Source organism: Hippichthys cyanospilos, chromosome 12, assembly GCF_059441005.1.
Source record: "Hippichthys cyanospilos isolate Australia breed blue-spotted pipefish chromosome 12, RoL_Hcya_1.0, whole genome shotgun sequence".
NCBI classification, from domain to species: domain Eukaryota; kingdom Metazoa; phylum Chordata; class Actinopteri; order Syngnathiformes; family Syngnathidae; genus Hippichthys; species Hippichthys cyanospilos.
Genome location: NC_142380.1, coordinates 9462077 through 9478395, shown reverse-complemented (window position 1 = coordinate 9478395; position 16319 = coordinate 9462077). Strand labels below are relative to the sequence as shown.

General features: G+C 36.5%; 1 protein-coding gene across 1 annotated transcript; it reads right to left on the bottom strand.

The window, feature by feature from the left end:
- Positions 1-868: 868 nt before the first annotated feature.
- LOC148414759 (presenilin-associated rhomboid-like protein A, mitochondrial) lies at positions 869-7308 on the bottom strand. The gene is made up of 11 exons (XM_088429541.1): positions 7181-7308; positions 6725-6880; positions 6047-6072; positions 5817-5914; positions 5617-5749; positions 4562-4657; positions 4329-4478; positions 2806-2876; positions 2635-2736; positions 2470-2567; positions 869-1248 (listed from the first exon to the last, which is right to left on the bottom strand). The coding sequence occupies exons 1-11, from the start codon at positions 7243-7245 to the stop codon at positions 1125-1127; spliced, it is 1119 nt and encodes a 372-aa protein (XP_088285667.1). The 5' UTR covers positions 7246-7308; the 3' UTR covers positions 869-1124.
- Positions 7309-16319: the final 9011 nt, after the last annotated feature.

Genomic DNA, 16319 nt, shown 5'->3' with positions numbered 1-16319 from the left:
GAAGCTTTTTTCTCTCACGTGTATTAAGACTTTTTCTTTGTGGAAAAAACGCCAATCTTTTGAGGATTTTTTCATGTATAGTAATGCTTTTTCTAGAAAGAAAAAAAACTATACAGTATATATTAATATTTTTTTTCCCACCCAAAAACAAGGGTTTCTTCCCCCCAAAAAATGACTGTTAAAAAAAGTGTAGAAAGGCTGCTTTTCTGAAATTAAACCTTGAGCTTCTGTGTAAAATCTATAGTAAGGCTTTTTAAAAAAATAATTTTAATACGTAAAATCCCCCTAAAAATGTCCATCGTAAGGCTTTTTATGTCCGGAAAAAAAAGGCTTTATTTGGGGGGAAAAAACAACCATGTATAATATGTAAGGCTTGTTTTGAATGAAAAATGACCTCAAGGTTTTTTTTTTTCCCACAAAAAAAATCTATACATATATAACTTTTTTGTTAATATCAACCTTGTATAAGGCTTTAAAAAAATATAGTAAGGCTTTTGTTTTTTAAAAGCCAATATTAAAGGATTTTTTTTGCAGAAATAAGAATTTATAGTCAGGATTTTCTTTTTCCACAAAATTAAGGACCATTTATAGTAAGGCAAAAAAACTTTTTCCAAGAAACGCCAATGTATAAAGTTTTTTCTTTTCATAGTGCTGTGGCTCTTTTCATGAAATAAAGACCACGTATTAGGCTTTGCTTTCAGGTTTTTTCACTGAAAATAAAAGTAAAGCTTTTTTGTTATGGAAATAAAACGGGCATTTATGTGAAAAAAAAGTATCGTAAATGAAGCCAGTATAAAAATCATTTGATGTTGAAAAAAAAAATCCTGTATACTTAATGAAGATTTTTTTTTAAATAAGGCATTAGAAATATTATCCAAAAGGTTATTTTTCTTTATTAGAAACACAACATTGAGGAGTTGGGAGGGCAATGTCAATTGTGTTCCAAGTTTGCAGCATGATTCCATTTGATCTGTCTGGACAGGAAAGGGAAACTTTTTCATTTTAGGGGAGAAAAAAAAAGGGTGCTGGCGCCATCCATGTGTGATTCATGAAATTACATTTGCAGTAGTTGGCCTTTGACCTATGGGACGGGAAGAAGAGAATCCTTGCAGGGTCAGCCCCTTTCACTTGGGTGTATCGGGTCCTTCCTCCGATCCGGGGTCGACGGAGCCGCAAATGCTGCGCCAAATTTTCAGCACGTGCGCCCTCTTGTCCCAGATCAGTTTGTGACCGTACGTCACGTACAAGCTGCGCAGATAACAAATACACACGACGTAAGGGATTTCCTTTTAAATATAATGAGTTTGAAGATGCCAATGCATAGGACAAAAAAACTGACCATGACTTAAAAGATCTGAAGTAAGTCTTTAAATAATATGAATAATAATTTTAAAAATCTATCATGTATAGGAAGGTGTGTAAAAAACATTTTTTTATATTTTGCTTAAAAAACAAATGTACAGGAAAGATTTTTTTCCCAAAAAAAGAACATGTATATTAAGGCTTTTTTTTTTGTTGCTAAAAATGACTATGTATTGTAAGCCTTTTTTTTTTTTAATAAAAACGTCAATGAAGGCTTCCCCCCCCAAAAAAAAACCCCACCACGTATAATAAGTTTTTTTTGTAAAAAAAAAAAAAAAAAAAAAGACCATTTAAAGCATAGATGTCAAACTCCAGTCCTCGAGGTCCACAATCCTGCATGTTTTCGATGCTTCTGTCAGCAAGCGCTGCAAGAGCTTGTAAATTATCCTAATCATTTGAATCAAGTGTATTTAGGATCCGGCATGAAAAACATGGCAGGTTTGCGGCCCTCGAGGATTGGAGTTTGAGACCTATGATTTAAAGTAAGGTTTTTTTTCGCAAAAAACAACAATGTATAGTAAGGAGTTTTTTTTGTTTTTGTTTTGTTTTTTATAAATGACTGTTACTATACTATGTATATTAACCCTTTTTTCAAAACAAATACGACCATGTATGTTAGGTGTTTTACTTATTTTTTTGCAAAAAAAACCCCGAAAAAACCTAGGGAAGGGATTTTTTTCACAATGATAATGTATAATATGGCTTTTTCATTAAAAAATGTATAGAAATATGTAGAAAAGCTCTTTTTTCCCCAAAAGGGAAACAGTGTTGTCCAATTCCCTAACCCTGGAAAAAAAAGCATGTATAGTAAGGCTATTTTTTGTGAAAAAAGACCATGTACATATAGTAAGATATAGTAAGGTTTATATAGTATTTTACTGAAAAAAAAGACCAAAAATAGTAAGGATTTGATTCATGAAAAAAAACAACCGTTTATCATGGTGGAATAAAAACATCAGGCTTTTTAATTAAAAAAAAGGGCTTTTCTTTGAAAAAAAACAGACGAAATATTACTTTTCTTTTTCGAAAATATTACCCATTAAGGATTTTTTTTTTTAAATTAAAATGGCTAGTAAACTTTTGTGGTGTCCTTTTTTTTTTACTGACATGCCAAATAGAGCCCCGCCGACGTGCGAACCGTGGTCAAGCGTCTCCCATCCCAGCAGCAAGCCGGCCACGTCCACGGCAACCAGAGCCTTCAGGGCCTGAACAAGGGCAAAAGGCCAAGTGAGGTCGTTGGCCACCTCCATCTTCTCATGGCGCGCGTCTCACCGTCCCCGCCGTGAAGGAGATCATGGGGGCGAAAATGACGCTGAGCTTGGTTTGAGGTGCGTTGGAGCACACGGCCGCCACCACCGCCATGATGGCGCCCGACTGACGGCGGCCAAAAGGTACAAATCAAGGCAAATCCCCAGCGACATTGGCAATGCAAGCGGGGCTCACCGCTCCTAACGAAGGGAAGATGTGGCCGGACGTCGTCTTGCACACGTAGCTGAACAGGGTGGAAATCACACCTGCGCGCAAACAACCGCAGCACTCAGCAGCTTCAACGTACAATTCAAAGCTCTAAACCCATTTTAAAACCTTACTTCAAAGATTCAAGAGATTTATCATTTGATCACCCTGAGCCCTCTAAATACCAAATTTAGAGTCCTAGTTTCAAATCCTACTTTTACACTGTAATCCTATTTTGAAACCCTAAACCTATTTAAAAGACTTCTACTTTGAAATCCTATGCAAATCCCCAAAGATTTGTCCAAAACTTGAAATTAAAACCCTAAATCTAGTTTAAACTCCGATCATAAGACTGATTTGAAATCCAGTTCTAATCCTGAACCCAAGTTTGAAACCCCAATCCCTAGTTTAATTTCCAAATGTGAAACCCTCCTTTGAAAATGTAACCTGTTCAAAACCCTACTTTTAACCCAGAAACCTAGTTGGAAACCCTACTTTTCCGCCCTAAACCTAGTTTATTACCCTACTTTTAATCAGCTCTAGTTTGAAACCATAATCTCTAGTTTAAATGCCAAATTTGAAACCCTGCTCTAAACCTAAAATAAAACCTTACTTTTAAACATGACCTCTAGTTTAAAACGGCAAATTTGCATTATACTAATTTGAAAGCCCACTTTGCAACGATAAACTCAATTTTAAACCTGACTTTTAAACCCTTAAACCAAATTTGAAAACTTACTTTGACACTCGAGCTAAAGTTTAAAATCCTTACCTCATATTTAAACAGCAAATTTGAAACCCTATTTTTAAACCATAATCCAAGTTTGATTATTAATATAAATACACATTTACTTTCAACCCCTCAACAGGTTCAGTGGCATCAGCCCTGTCCATTCATATACATTTTTTTTTTGTTTATGTACACATTTATGTACAAATTGTGATAATAAATGTAACTTCGCTGTACAGTATACTTATATATTCATTAAATTGAAATAGGAATATTTTGCATATTGTTAGTCCAAGCTAAGACAATCATTGAAGGGCTTGCGCCATCCGGTGGTTTTGGGGTGTCAACACAAAAATTTCTATTTTACCCCGTTCGCAAGTTGCTGTTGAAAGAATTAATGCAAACGAAATCGGGGGAAATGTATGACAAAACATCGGGTTTTCAATATGTCCAAAATCGACAATACAGGTAATTCCAATTTTGAATGGCAGTAAATGAGCCCAACATGGGCTAAATTTTACCCCTACAGTATGTACCTCTCCATCTCCTGTTTGCAAACCTTTAGAAGGGATGGCAGCGTGGCATATTCAAAGTCGTCCCGTTTTGACAATCTATGCAATAGATTAACCTCCTAGTGTATTTTGTATGCTTTTCCTTTGATAGCACACATCAAAAACATCAAAAAGCCCGAGTTGGGTCAAGATTCCCCCCAGGGGTTCATTTGAAAGCATTGAAATCATATTTAAAACGAGCGCAATCCCCGACGGGTGGGCGATCTTACCGGCCGACACGTAGACGGCGAGGAACTGCTGGCGCCCCAAGATTGAGACAATCCCCGAGGAAAAGGTCCACAGGACGTACATGTTAGCCACCAAGTGGTAGAGCGAGTAGTGACTGAATGATGCCAGCACCATGGGAAGACACTGGCCATCTGCAAAAAAAATAAATACATTTTAAAGTTAATGATGGATTTAGACGTCAAAAGATCCAAACATAATTGTGGCTGCTACTCACTGACAGCAGGGTTTGATGTGAAATATTTCATCATGCTATCTTCCAGCCAAGGAATCTTCCAGCAGCACAGCACCAAGGTGTTGGCCAAGATGATACCTGAGCAAGAGACACCAAAGTACCCCAAAACCATAAGCCTACACAGCCCGTTCAAAACGTTTAGTAAGAGGTAGTTATAAAAATGAATAGTGGTGAAAAAACTCTGGTTGCAAATATGATTTTGTTGTAGAGGAGTTCTACTGTATGTAATGTATGTGTTGCAACACTGCCATCCAACGGTCACAGTTATCACTACAGCGCTAACAGTGCTTCTCAAATAGTGTGTGTGGGGTGGGTGAAATGTAACTGCAATAAAATTTGAATTTTTATCTTTTTTTTTGCTTCAGGCACATTGATGCACTTGGTTTTAGACTAAGCTGCAACCCACATAAAGGCTGTAAAAATCTTTAATAGTTGTTGAAAGTTGATATATAGTATATTGCTTTTTTTGTTAATGTTAAAAAGAATAAAGGTTTAGGATACTTATAAAATCTTTGGCAAAATATAATTGAGAAGCACTGGCTTAATATTAGATAACCACTAGTCAAGGGTGACAACTACCCTAAATAAAACTTATTCGGACAGAATTTGATTATTATTTTTAATACATAAGATGAGAATTCTCATCTATGTCACTGAAAGAATTAAGTGATTAAGAACTGACGTAAAAGAATACTTAAAGAATTAAATACCAAAGTAATTGATTACTATATGTAATTGGGTACTTTAAGTAATCACTTAGATAAGTACTTCCTACCTAATTTTATTGCTTTAGTGCTAAATTGCTAAAGTAATTGCTAACTTTAGTAGACCCTCCTTTAGCCAAAACTTGAAAACATTTGGAAAGGAGTATAAATGAGGAGCTTCATGCATTTTTTTTTTCTCCCGATACAAAATACACAAACAAGCGGGTGAACTTTTGGCTCTCACTTAACTCCTTCACTGCCATTGACAACAATAGACGTCAATGACACTTAATGATTTTAACACCCAACATATGTTCAGGGCAAGATACTGACCGGTGACGGTCCTCTGGCCTTCGCTGAGTTTGTTCCAGAAGTTGTCGGCCAATGACATGAGCAGTATGAGCTGGCGTTGGAAGAGCATCAGCTGGCTCCACCAATCGTGCCAAAACACCATGTCTGTGGAGCCCTACCCGCAAAAAAACACAAAACATCTTCCATGCTGGTCCGAACCCACTATTTGTGCGCAAACTCACCTGCAGGAATTGATCAGATTTTTCCCCGTCCTTTAAAGTTCGGGCTGTTGACTTGACGTTCTCGTACTGCAGGATGGCGGCGGCGGCGAATGAGCAGCCTGTAAACAGACGTGGCGTTAATGACAACTTCGTCTCGTGTTTTGGGTTTTTCTCAAAATCTGAGTTACATTTCAAAAATTTGTAAAAATAAATAAAATTAAAATAACAAAAGCGATGGATGTTTATTGTACATTTCTGGACAGTATTTTTGAGTTTTCTATAAGAAAACAAAGACAAACTACCACGGCTAGTTCAATGTACTTGTTTTTGTTTAACTAGCTGAATAAATGGCGGTAGATATATTACTACACAATATTACGCTTTGAAAGTTTGTTTTGGGTATTTCTCAAAATTGAGAGTTACCGTTCAAAAATTTGCAAAATAAATACACTTTTAAATGGGTCAAAGGGATTTTGACCTCATGACTTCAAGCACCATGTTTTTCAATGTGCAATGAACCAAAAAAAAAAAAAAGTTAAAAAAAAATCACTAAGTGGTCCCAATCTAATGTCCTGTACCTATTGACATAAGTAATGGCTTTAACAAAATAATGTCCCTGGCTTTTAGGGAACCAGTCATAGAAAGTTCTTTTTTTCTGTTTGTTCATATCAAATGATCTGCTAACTTACTTTGATGCCAAAAAGTTAACATCATAAACAGAAATTAGCAAATTACATGCCTGTAAAACTACATTTATAGGACGATTTGCTCAATAACGGAGATTATCGACGTCCCATTGGATATTCCTGGACAACAACAAACAAAGGCAGGGTCAGTTTATTGTACTTTCTTTTGTAACTAGCGGGAATTATAGTAAATTTTAACTAGAGTAAGTTTTTATTCATAATTATAGCCCAGGGAATCCTTACCCCCAGTGCGAACATGAAAGGCTTAGCAGTTTAGGCCGAGGATGCGGAGATGAAGTCGTGCCGTGCTTTTCATGTGTGACATTGCCTTTCTTCGTTTCGGCTCTTCTGACGTCAAGCCGGAAAGCACGCCTGACTTGGCAGGCAGAAAAGTTGAGCCTATGAAAGAACCCGTAAGCATGTCAAAACAACGTCAATGGCGTACGTGGTGACGTCACTGTTGGAGTTTTCCAAAGGGGAAATCCTGCTGCAAACACGTTTATGTGGCATGAACTAAGCATGTAAGTGAATGACACATGCATTAAAATGGAGATTATTAGCAAACATGAAATGACAGTTAAATGTTATTCACTGAGAGTTGATGACGGGCTAAAACCCGTCACGCACGCGCAAGCGTCATTTCGTCATTATTCTGCTCGATAAATACAAATCTTTGTCTATTTTCATTTGTGTACTTGCCTGTAAGATCGCAAAACGCGGTGGTTGGCTTGATTCGGATACATTGCAGAATGAAGCCTCTCCATGTCATGTTTGTTTTGCTGACCTCAAACAAAAACTCCGCCTACGCGCTGAAGTTCAGCCAATTGCGTCTCGATGTTTCTTAACGTCATCCGTGTACCATGCTGCATTCGTGTAGAGTCGGAACTTGGAATTTTCCGACTGTGCTACAAAAAATGCGTTTTTCTATCTACTTTCACGTAACACGTTATTTGGAATGACTGCGTTAAAACACGCCGTTATATGCCTTAATGTACTTGTTCAGTGAAATGTATGAAATGCCAGGAAGTTAAGATATTCATGTATTTAAATAAGTCAAGGAAATTGTGATAGAGGTTTGCTGTTGGTCAAAATGTGTTGTGATGACCCAAATCAACATACAATTCATGGGAATCAACGAACTTTGTTTTTAAAGTCTCAGGGATTAACTGGAATCAATACGAGAGGGATAATTCTCAATTCCGACCTTTCTTGAATACAGCATCACAAATAAGCGATCGACAAATCAAGCATAACTTTCACTTGTGATGTGTGGAATCTGTTTAAAAATGGCTGCACATCACATCAAAGATAAAAGGTTAAAGATAAAGAGTTCATTAAAACAAGTACATACTGTACATCCTATATGGCAAGTCAAACTACAAAGTCACTGGAGTTTTTTTTTTTTTTTTTTTAAATCATGTAATTTTTTCTTAACACAGACTCATCACTTTCCCCTTGTAGGCCAGATAGAAACGGAACCTCCTTTCGTGTATTTATTGTCTTATTTGTTTATTAACTTTAACATTATTTTTAACAATAGAAGCAAACTAAAAAAGAGAAGAAACACAAAATTAAAAAAACAATCTCTACTTCACGAATTTCTGTTACTGCGGGGTCTTTTGGGAATGTAAGCCCAATGTAAACGAGGGAACGCTGTATACACATATATTTGGACCGACTAAGAAGGCCGCCGTTTGTGGCTGAGAAAAGAAGAGAGAAATCCGAGACGAGCGGTATGCATGGGGCTGGGTGTTGCTACTGGCATCCGGACAAGTTCCCCAAAGTTGTCGCAAGCTGCCCATTGACCGGGGAATCAGGGCAAGAAGTTGCAATCTAGCTGCAGTGCAGTGTCTGCAGAGAAGCCAGGGCTCCTTTCCAAGGCCACGTCTGCAAATACACCTTGGGGCCTTTCTCATGCAATGCTGCTGGCCTTCACTTTTTCATTTTCATTCACAGAAACCTTAGCTGCCGCTGCTATTGCTTATTTGTGCATGGAATAACTCGGTCATTCCCAAAGACACATTTATGTTTTTTAAGAGTCCAGAAATTTGATCCACTTGAATTTATATATATTTTTTTTTCAAGCCTTTGGCTGAAGGAGCATCTGAAAATGTCTACTTTTTTAGTACTATTTGAACTAAATGTAATTTACTAAGGTACTTAGGTTGAAATTAAGTACTAACGTACTTGCTTTCTTTAGGTAACTAAACTAGTAACTACAGTAAACATAATTAAAGTAACCGATTGATTTACATAATTAAGTATGACAATGATCAATTACATTAGGTAATTACTTTACAAAAGACTTTAGAATTGTTACTTAACCCATTGAAGCCCAAATTTTTCCTGAAGATAAAAACATCCAAATCATATGCCTTTGAAATAATCAACTTTTAAAAAAAAAAAATTTCAAGTGAAATAGTTGATGAAAAGTTGTGTTTTATGACCGGCCACTACAACGTAATTACTCATAGTGCAAACACACCAAATACATTGGAAATGCAAATGCATATATCATTTTAAAGATCATGAGTCTGAAAACTCTTCTACGTTTATTTTTACATACTTTACTAACCTTTTGTTTGGGAGCTTTGAGGCGGTCATCTTTCTCTTGAAGTGCAACCACAAAGTAAACAGCTCTGGCCATAGGACACTATTCTCTTAACATGTGACATTGCACACATTTCATCTACACATTGTAGTATTTCAGTATTATATGAAAAATTAGATCGAAAAATATGAATAAGTACCTGGGATTTAATATCTGGACTCCTGAAAAAACGTAAAAATACGTCTTTGGGATCGAACGTGTTAAAGGACAGCAGTTTGCATTTGCCTGCATAGAGGCCCAAGGACACTACGCCAAGTTGGAAGATTTTCTGTGGAGGATATTATCCTGCATGTGGAATTAGGACATGGTGAAAGATGGCAGTAATAGGAGAACCCGTGTTGCAAACAAGGTGATAATCAGCGCTATGATAACAATCACCTCGGGTTTAAAAACTCACTTTTGTGCATTTTTCTTTTCAAAGATCCATGTCAAAATCTATTCATGGGTTCAAATTCTTTCCTGATCAATGCGGGACATTAGTTTTCCTCAGCAGAGGTGTCCTCTTTCATAGGGTACCATTCATTGATTCACTGGGAACTGACGCCAGCCTGAGGCTAGAGGCAGGCACTGGGTAAAAACAAAACAAATAAAACACAATTGATGATGTCTTCTGTGACTGTTTAACCCTTAATTAGTATTCTGACCATTTACTTCTGCATTCAGCAGTATTTTAGCCAAAGGATCGCACACCACTTAGTGTGATATCTAACTGGTCGTGCCATGTTCAAATTTGACATGTTGTCCATCTGTGTGAAATTTCAGCTCCCTAGTGTCTTTTTACAATACTTTCTTTGACTTGCCTTGACAGTCTTTGATTGGACAAAATACTGCAAAAGGCTTAATTGCAAAATGAATTTTACATCAGAGGGAAAGCATTGAAAGAAGAGACCATGGAGCTGAAATTTCACCCAGATGGTGTCAACATGTCAAAGTTCAACATGGCACAACCACTTAGTTATCACAGTAGCAGGAATGTGCCATCCCTTGGCTATGCTACTGACGGAATTATGTGGAAGAAAATGAGCCAAAAATGGTCATAATACTGCAAAAGGTTAATAAATTCACTGGCCCAGGTATGAAACAAGAGGAAACTGGAGCTGTGATCACGGAGTCCCATAAGTGCTGACACGACGCTTTCTCCAACGCTGATCAATAAGACCGTTGGATATGAACACACTGGCGCTTGTTTTCTGTCATTTTGCCACTCTGCTGCGCCGTTTGCTTCCGCTGGGAACTTAAAACCCTTGTGCAGCATTTTGACCATTTATAAGGACATTTTCTTCCTCATCATTCTGGCAGTAATTTAGCCCCTGCCATATGCAAAAACATTCAACTACCTTTTGAAAATGTTTGAACGCTCTTGGAAATATGTTCAACCGCACTTGCAAATATCTACGTTCAAACGTACTTTCAAATATGCTCAAACATACATGGAATTAAGTTTGAATGTAAGCCAAATGCTAAACACAATGTTTTTTTCATAATGCTAAGTGCCATGCTATTTGCATATACTCGTCAATGATGTTTTCTTGCAATTACGATCAATGCGACTCCGCTGTAGACTTAAATCTAGGAAACAACTTTACTGACATGCAATCACCAGTAGATGGCATCGATGCCCGGGTTTAGATAGGAGATCAGCACTGGTTGTAAGTCCACTTGTGATTGTGTAGACATGCCCTAAAATGGCTCGCAATGCTCAACTTAAAAGGAATTTTAATTAATTAATTAATTATTTTTTTTAGAGTCCAGACATCCAATCACAGAAACTGTCAAGGAGGGTCTTAAAAAGGCCAGTATTATATTAATTGATTGCTCAAGTAATCAATTACTTGAGATAAATATACTCGAAAGACAGATGGGTAAAAAATAAACCAGTTACTATATGGGTTGATGCTAATTTTGTGGGTTTGGAATGCACCCCCCCCCCCCCCAAAAAAAAAAAAAAGGGTTGTTCTTTACAAGACAAAAAAAAAAAGAAAAGATTGGGGTGGTCCTTTTTTGTTCTATAATGGTTTATTTTTCCCCCAACTGATTTTAGGCTAACTACTCAAGTGATCAACTACTTTATGTTTAAATACTAAGCTAATCAATTACTTTATGTATTTAAGTGCTTAAATAATTGAAAACTTGAAGTACTAAAGTAAAAAATTACTTAAGTATGTCTTCCATTTAGTAGCATCCATGTTTACACCCTCTTTTAGCCAAACATTTAAAAAAAAAGACAAAAACAAAAAATAAATATGTACCTGGGATTGAATGTACGAACACATGAAAAAAAAAAAAAGCGTAAAACTGCATTTTGGGGGATCGAATGAGTTTAAAGTTATTTGTGAGTCTTATTAAAGCCACAAATTCATAATCCATCCATTGATGCTTTCTCACAATAATTTCCCAAACCATCCCAATGTAGAATTGACGCTCTATTTTTATGAAGACATTCTATCTAGCGTTGTGTCACATAACTGCTGACCTGATCCTGTAATGTTTGACCAGCAGCGCAGGCAGGTGATAATTTGCTGCGGGACATCAATATTTAATGAAAAACTGCGATCGATAGATGGCGTCCTGAGCGGCCGCTCCACATTGTGCCAGTTATTTGATACGGCAGGACATTTCTGATGAATATTGTGCACCCTGCATTAAGCACGGACTTCACATGTGTTACAGTGCCTCTGAAGGTGTGCTACAAGTTACATGTAGCTATCGAATACATTTCTTATGGAGTATTTTCACCAATAAATTAATCAATAAATTAAAATCCATGTATAATAAATACTAAATGCAATTATTCATTACATTTAATATCAGCCTTTTTAAATCTTCTCTCTGCCAAACATTTGAAAAAAATATATGCCTAAAAGTACTTGAAATTTAATATCTGGACCCTTAAAAAACACATAAAAATAATTTTGGGGGAATTGATTAATTGATTAATTAATGCAATTGAGTACATTAGGCGCAAAAGTGACAAAGTTCTCAGTTATTTTCAGTACTTAGGTAATATATTACTTGCTCAGGTACTGAAGTCCAGTAATTGAGTACACTCCATTTCTAAGATACTAAATTAATACACTACTTTGGTACTAAAGCAGTAAAGTAATTGATAACGTTAATACTTAATTGATAACTTTAGTGCTTAGTCATTTAGTACCAGCCATTTATAGACCCTCCTTTAGCCAAACTCCGATAGCCTGAACAAATTTGGAAAAAAAAATACCTGTGATTGAAAATCTTGACAACAATAGCAATACTGTATGTTTTGGGGCTTGAATACCTTGACCTCTCAACAGTTTTGTAACAATACGTCTTTGGGATTGAATGTCTTCACTCTAAAAGACCTCTTTGGGGGTGAATGAGTTAAATGTGCTAATTTATCAGCCAGAGAGAGAGAGCTAGAGAGAGAGAGAGAGCTAGCGAGAGAGAGAGAGAGAGAGAGAGAGCTAGAGAGAGAGAGAGAGAGAGAGAGAGAGAGAGAGAGAGAGAGAGAGAGAGAGAGAGAGAGAGAGCGCAAATGAGAGTTGACCTGAAGGCAGCACCTCCTTGGTGAGGTTGCCTCCTGGCACGAGCTTCATTATCGGACTCACGAGGGGCGGAGGTCGATTCATCGAAAACAAACGTCCCGATTGGGAAGCGCTTTTTCTCTCTCTCGAGGAGGACGAGAAAAAGGACCCGGTCCAGGGAGCATCTGCGCTCGCTTCAACTTGTGCGCCACGAGGGGACATGGGAGATAAAAACGCCGGTAAGGAAGCTCATCTCGCACTTTGTTCTGTTGGATCAGTTGACAACTGATTTGTGTTCAATCCAAACGGCATGCTGCATTAGAGGGGTTGCGCAACATCCGTGATAAACAAAAACCCAATCGAACCGTAGCCCCAGAGTGCCTTCATGAACCCCATTTGTGAAGCACTGATTTAGACAACGGTAGTGCTTTGCTGTCATTTTCCGGCATCTTTGGTGACAAAGTAAAAATAATAAAATTAGAAGTGAAGCTTAATTTAGACAAATGTCGTGCTTTGTCACCATTATCGGCAATTTAAATGCAAGGAACTATGTCAAAGTTAGTTGAGGAGCCGAATGCAGAAAGACGTGGGGTTTTGCTGCCATTTTGCTATCAAAAACTTATTTGAGTGTAGAAGCGAGTTAAAAGGGAGACTTTACGGATTTTGCCATTTTCAGCAGTTTATTTGTTGTCTATAAAGAATTTGGCAACTATATTATTTTTCATGTACAATAAATAGTTTTTAAAACACATTCGTCCACTTGCTGTCGGTAACAGCCAATCACAGTCCTTGAGCGTCAAATGACCAAACCCAGAAAACAGGTGTGGCGCATTTGGCTGTTACTTAAGCCTTGGGTGCATGTGATCTCATTTTCAGTCAACAACACAAAACATAATTTCGCTATCAAATGAATCACAAAACACAGCAGATTTTTGTTGTTGCTGAAAATGGCTAAATAATTGAGTGTTTCGTAGAAGTTTTATTTAAGAAAAGTAATCATTTCCTGCTGTCTTGTGGCCTCTTAAAGGGACAATGTGTAAGATTTAGATTGTTTTTCAGGAAAAAGGAATAAATAAATATAGTATAAAATATATATATATAAATAATATAATAAATAATAATATAATAATATAATAATATAAATAAATATATATGAGTTAGATCATTATAAATTTCCAAAACTTGCAAATGAATGTGTTCTTAATGACCACCAGTATGTTTTAAATATAATTATAGGTCTAGTTCTCATTAAATTATATTACATGGAGGGTGGCACCTCTATGGAGGCGGCCATGTTTGTTATAGCTATGGACAATGTAGCACCTCCTGCTGTACGTAATGAAAAACGGGCTAAATCTTATCCCTTTGAGGCAGTACTAAACCTTTGAAGGGACACTTAAAAAGACACAAAATTTATCTAAAAACGTTCAAGTAATATTTTGTGTATAATAATTTTGCAAATTATTTTTCATGTGCCAAGTGACGTTGGCAAACTGAGCCGTGATTGGTCGTTACTTGCATGCAATATCATTTTCATTCGACAGCAGATAGAAAATGTGTTTTTCAAAGTATTAGTTGTACATGAAATGTAATTTAGTTATCACAGCTCACCTGGTCATGTGACATTCACAGGTTGAGCTGTGATTGGGTATCTAAATTCTGAGCACTTTCGATGTCATTTTTAGTCGACAGCGAGCTGGGAACATAATGATTTTAAAGGAATTAACTGTCTGTGAAACATAATTTAGCTATCAAATTAATTATTGACAAAAATGTGATCTTTTTGATGAGCTCAGTGAATCAAGTTTTATTTCATATTAAAAGGATGCCTTTTTTTTTCTCTACTACCTGACTGGCATATCAGCATGCACTGCAAAAAATGGTGGCCCAAAAACATAAAAAGAAATATAAAAAATGGGGCAAATTTTCTTGATTGTAAGCCCAAAAAACAAAACAAAAACCTGCCTGTAGGGTAAGATCTTTTTTTTTCTTCCCAAGAATACCTAATTGAAGACTTCTAAAAAATGGTTTTAAGAACAATATGAGTGCAAAAACACGTTGGAAACTCTTAATTTAAGCAATTTGCCCATCAAATTTAGGCAAATTGTTCCCAGAATGAAGTCAAACTTATTTATTTATTTATGTATTTTAATAGGTAAAGGTGTAACTTAAAATAAGCATTTATTTCCTCAAGAATTTAAAATTTCAATTGCTAGATTCAAGCAATCTTTTCTTGAATTAGTCATCAACTACAACATTTTACCTGAAATGATTTGGATGCCATTTTAAAACGACAATGACAAAAAAACAAGAAAAAAAGACATCTTTCCAGTTAAAGCAGTGACTACAGTGTGGTAGATTTAAGTATACTGTATATTATTTCATATTGTTATGAGAAAAACAAACGTTTTGAGCAAAGAAACACTATTAAGAAAGTGCTAGATTTAATAATAATAATTATATATATTTATTTATTTATTTATTTATTATTATTTTTTTTAAACTTTTTTTTATAATGGACTTTATGCAACGGATGTTGGCATATCGCCTTCCAAGGTGAACTTTTGAGCTGGCATTGTGAGCATTGACTGCGAGCGGAGGCGAAAGCGGAGCCGTCTTCTCTTTCCACGGTGTCATCACATGCAGATGAGAAGATGAGAGGACATCTTGTTTTAAGGAAGGTTATCCGGCAGGGCAGCAAAACACTAACATGACTTCACTGTACTGAAAGCTTGCCTAGCCTCCCTTCCCGTGTTGAATATTCAGCAAGCCCCGCCCACCTTCCCTTCCGTCATCCAATCTTCCTGACCTTTTTCTTATTTGCATGGCCAGTGCTGCTGTTGAGACGTTTTGCTGAGCCTAAACATCCTTTTATGTACTGTATATTGTATACATTAAAATAGCGATATAATGGAAGCTCAAGGTCGCTGGTGACCTCATTATATTGCGTTTGTTTGTTGTGAAACCTTATTAATGCAGCAATGTATATGCTGCAAATTCTGACCTGAAGCTGGTGCTTATTTTTGAGAGGTGTTATTTTTTTAAATTATTTATTTAATAAACAAATAGGTGTTTCATAGTGTTTTGCTTCATTCAGAAACATGTTCATTATTGATAGACTGTAAAGAATTTGTGCATCATGGTGAATTTATTACGGCGCTTTGGGTCTGCGCAACCTGGCCACCGGGGGCAGTATAATACATTCAGGCAGAAAAAGGAAAAAGAATTTCACTCAACCCATGTAATGCTAGCTAAATAAGCTGCAGCAGTTTGAGGATGAAATATAAATGTGTATAAGAGCTGTAAGATTGCAGGTCTACATTTGTTGCTTCACCGTTGGTGTTTGAAAATCATTCCTAAACTAACTAGCCCATGGTGGGGATTTTGATGGGATAGGGTTACTGTGACAGAAAGTCGGGTTAATTAATTGCTTTGACCAAGCAGATGGGGGGGTGGGGTGGGGGGGATAATGAAGACGTCCATATCTGATTCATTACACTCTGGAAGAATGTTTGTAGGCATATCTCTGGATGCATTTTATTCAGCAACTCCAGAAGGTAGAGCATGTGTAACTAATGACAGTGTGAATCCTTATAAAATTTAAAAAAACATAAAAAAAAAACAAAGGAATTCAATTAGCAATAATTTATATATTGTTCTAATTAATTAGCTCTTAACTTGAAAAGAAAAATGCACTATAAAAACTATAAAAATTATAAAATTG

Coding starts and splice junctions, on each gene's coding strand:
- LOC148414759 (XM_088429541.1), bottom strand. CDS start 7,245: ATGGAGAGGCTTCATTCTGCAATGTATCCGAATCAAGCCAACCACCGC. Junction 5,750..5,816: donor AATCTGATCAATTCCTGCAG/GTGAGTTTGCGC, acceptor TTTTGCGGGTAG/GGCTCCACAGACATGGTGTT. Junction 1,249..2,469: donor GGCGGGGCTCTATTTGGCAT/GTCAGTAAAAAA, acceptor TTATCTGCGCAG/CTTGTACGTGACGTACGGTC.